At 40.8% G+C, this 3518-nt stretch overlaps 2 protein-coding genes across 2 annotated transcripts; both read left to right on the forward strand.

Annotated features, from left to right (window-relative positions):
* Nucleotides 1-679: 679 nt before the first annotated feature.
* LOC105453922 lies at nt 680-1581 on the forward strand. Its single transcript, XM_011696198.1, has 2 exons — nt 680-890; nt 1078-1581. Exons 1-2 carry the CDS (start codon nt 719-721, stop codon nt 1440-1442), a joined length of 537 nt encoding a protein of 178 aa, XP_011694500.1. The 5' UTR covers nt 680-718; the 3' UTR covers nt 1443-1581.
* On the forward strand, nt 1482-3424 carry LOC105453949. The gene is made up of 4 exons (XM_011696249.1): nt 1482-1808; nt 1882-2251; nt 2480-3243; nt 3311-3424. The coding sequence occupies exons 1-4, from the start codon at nt 1482-1484 to the stop codon at nt 3422-3424; spliced, it is 1575 nt and encodes a 524-aa protein (XP_011694551.1).
* The last annotated feature ends 94 nt before the right edge of the window (nt 3425-3518 follow it).

Genomic DNA, 3518 nt, shown 5'->3' on the forward strand with positions numbered 1-3518 from the left:
TTAAAGAAAGATTTAGAAAATCAGCAACATCCCGATACATAACTGGCAGATGCTATAATACAGCTGCGTGTGTTGAATTTGGATGAATTATTGTTATTACAACATATATCCAGAATTCTTCTTTCTGTTAAATGTAATGAAATAACACTAAAATCGTTACATAAATTAGTTGTTACTAAATAAAAATGTAACTTATAATTTATGCAAATTAAATTAATATTTGAACAAAATTTTAAATACAATATTTTCTATATTTTACCGTATGAAATTTTTTGCAGTGTCTATAAGTAGTGTATCATGTAAGAAATGATTGGAAGTGCTCAATGAATTCATAAGCGTATTGCCAATATATTGTAACAATATATTAGTTATATTAATAATTATTTTGACATACTCGTTCAATTCATCTTGTACAATTTCCGGCAAAAATTCATTATAACGGTCTGAAATAAATGCAAATTATTAAATAAAAATTATTTATTATGAGGAAATAAGTAAAATTACTATTATAAGTTATATTTTAGGTCTCGTTCTCAACGAGTATAACATGTAGTACCGTCTTCCACGCCCACGTGGCGCCACAGTTTTCAGAGGTAACCAATTTTTCTTCTCCCATCTATTCTGCGCTTCCCTACCTCATAACGTTTTTTGTGCTCGAAGGAGTCACATCTCAGAGGTAGTGTAGAGATAGAGAAAGTGTTAGTGTTTTGCAGCGACGATGTCAAAAAGAGGACCAGAGGAGGCGGAATTAGATGCGTTGGATGAGCGGATGAGGAATCTGCGTAAAAAACTGAAAAAGTTGAGGAAATCGGGAACAGAGAAAACGACGGAAGAGCAGACTGTCATGGCCGCCTCGGGATCGAAATCAACGGTTGACGACAAGGAAAACGGTAAGCTATGGCGATGAGCCTTTACTAGAGGGAGGACATATCGCAAAAAATCTCTCGGCGATGAGCCTTCACTAGAGGGAGGACATATCGCACGAAAAATCTCGCGGCGATGAGCCTTCACTCGAGGGAGGACAGATCGCACATATAAGCGAGTCGACTTATACTCATATAAGTTTGGGTGCCGTAGATGCACCGACCGGAGACACGGAAACCCTGTCGGAGGAAAACTCGGAAGAAGAGGATCGAGATTCAGATGCCTCCTCGACGAGCGGAGCCTCGAACTCGGACGAGGAAGACAGGAAGGAGGAGGATACAAGGGCAGTAGAAGCGGCGGGCCTCAGCAACGAGATGAGAGAGAGGCTTTGTCTGAGAGCAGAGCCATCTACATCAACTGACGTCACGCTACACCCAGTATTAGTAGAAGAATGGGGAAACTGGGTGCGTAGAGGTTTGTACGGGGGAGAAGAGGACGATGAGAAGAAACGCGAAGAGGAGGAGAATAAAGTGCGCGAACAAATAATGGGAAAATTCCCTAGAAAGGGGGCGCTATAGGTCGAAGCCCCAAAGCTCAATCCAGAAATTCTGGCGTACATGTCGACATCGGCAAAATCTAGGGATAAACACTTCGTTTCCTCCCAGAATACACTAGGCTCAGCGATGATAGCGATGGCTAAGGGTATCTCCCTACTCCTAGAACTTCAGGAAGATGAGACCACGAGTATGCTTTTAGAATTTCTGGGAAATGCGGGGAAATTGATGGCGGGCTTACACCATCAACATTCAACAATGAGAAGAGCCTTCATTCTGTCAGGCGTCGATGAGAAATATAGAGAGCTACTGAAGAAGTCGGAGATAACGGCGGATCTTTTCGGCAACGAACTATTCAAGCGCCTCAAACATACAAAATCTCTAGAGAAGGTAGTGGAAGATCTCACTCCTCACTCTCATAACAAAAACCGCTAAAATCATCGAACTGGGGAAACAAGAAAAGCCTGCCAATGAGATCAAAAGGCCACTCACAACAGGCTCGAAAATTGGGAGGCCCTCTAAGGTCCCTGAAATTCAAGGACCGTCAAAGAAGCTCGTACTGGAACAACACCAGCGCAAAGACGACGAGACCCAGCTATCGCAGTCAGCATCACAGACGTTAGAGGTGAGAAAGGTAGCGGGGCGACTAAAGGCGTTTCAGGAGAACTGGGAAGGAATCACCAAAAGCAGATTCGTTCTTAACTGTATCAAAGGCTACACTATTAGATTTGAAGCACAACCGGTTCAATCTTCTGTACCGGAGTCGCCCATATTACAAGGATCTCAATCCCTCGAGGATGTCAGGGGAGCAATTAAGAACCTCTTAAAGCTAGGTACCGTTAGGCCTTGTAATCTAAAGGATTCGCGGTTTATATCCTCGTACTTTTTACTCCCTAAATCCGATGGAACCTTTAGATTCATTTTAAATCTAAAAAAGCTCAATGAATTTATTCAAACCAGACATTTTAAATTAGAGAATGGCCGTACAGCGACAAGATTAATCTCAAAAAATGATTTTTTAGCCAATCTGGATTTAGAAAATGCTTATTTCTTAATTCCAGTTGATGAGAGTTCGTCAAAATACTTAAGATTCATTTTCCAGGGTCAGTGCTTTGAATTTGTATGTCTTCCCTTTGGTCTTAATGTGGCACCGCATGTCTTCACTAAGATTTTAAAGCCAGTGGTGAATCAATTGCGTAAAAGAGGTTTTACTTCGGTCATATATTTGGATGATATGTTGCTTATTGGATCGTCAAAACAGGCATGCGCGGAAAATGTAAAGGCTTCGGTTAGCCTGCTAGAATCCTTAGGCTTTATTATAAATTATAAAAAGAGTATTCTAGAACCTAGACGGCGAGTAGAATTTCTGGGAATCATATATGATTCCAAGAAAATGACATTAAAATTACCGGAAGAGAAGAAACAAAAAATGCTCACTCTCTTGGAGCAATTTAAGATAGATAAAGACATTTCTCTCAGGCAATGGTCAAGTTTCATTGGTTCGATTAATGCATGTTGCCCGGCGGTAGAATACGGGCGTCTGTACACTAAAGAATTCGAACGTGTCAGATATTTAGGTTTGTTGAGAAATAATAATGATTTTGAGCCAAAAATCCGCATTCCGAAAAGTCTAAAGCCGGATATAGACTGGTGGAAAAAGAATATTCCAAAAGCCTCGAGCCCTATTAAATTCGGCAATTTTAAACACGAAATCTTTTCAGACGCGTCCACCACGGGGTGGGGCGCTTTTTGCGAAGGGAAGAAAGCTCGAGGTTTTTGGACAGTAGAAGAGCAAAAATGGCACATCAACAGATTAGAGCTAAAAGCAAGCTTTTTTGCCTTAAAAAGTTTCGTTAAAGATCTTACGAACTGTGAAATTCTTCTGCGTATAGATAATACTACAGCCATTGCATATATCAATAAAATGGGGGGCGTACAACACCCAAATCTGCACAGGATTACGAAAGAAATCTGGCGATGGTGCGAATCAAGGAATATTTGGATAACGGCTTCATATATAAAATCGAAAGACAATGTGATCGCGGATCAGGAATCCAGGATAAAGAACATAGACACCGAGTGGGAGTTAGCGGACTATGC

The sequence above is a fragment of the Wasmannia auropunctata genome, unplaced genomic scaffold, assembly GCF_000956235.1.
Source record: "Wasmannia auropunctata unplaced genomic scaffold, wasmannia.A_1.0 LD335992.1, whole genome shotgun sequence".
NCBI classification, from domain to species: domain Eukaryota; kingdom Metazoa; phylum Arthropoda; class Insecta; order Hymenoptera; family Formicidae; genus Wasmannia; species Wasmannia auropunctata.

Excerpts from the sequence above, each read along its gene's own strand:
- LOC105453922 (XM_011696198.1), top strand. The coding sequence starts at position 719 with ATGTCAAAAAGAGGACCAGAGGAGGCGGAATTAGATGCGTTGGATGAG. Across the intron at positions 891-1,077 it reads GGTTGACGACAAGGAAAACG|ATGCACCGACCGGAGACACG; the intron begins GTAAGCTATGGC and ends TGGGTGCCGTAG.
- LOC105453949 (XM_011696249.1), top strand. The coding sequence starts at position 1,482 with ATGTCGACATCGGCAAAATCTAGGGATAAACACTTCGTTTCCTCCCAG. Across the intron at positions 1,809-1,881 it reads ATACAAAATCTCTAGAGAAG|CCTGCCAATGAGATCAAAAG; the intron begins GTAGTGGAAGAT and ends AAACAAGAAAAG. Across the intron at positions 3,244-3,310 it reads TCAACAGATTAGAGCTAAAA|ATAATACTACAGCCATTGCA; the intron begins GCAAGCTTTTTT and ends TTCTGCGTATAG.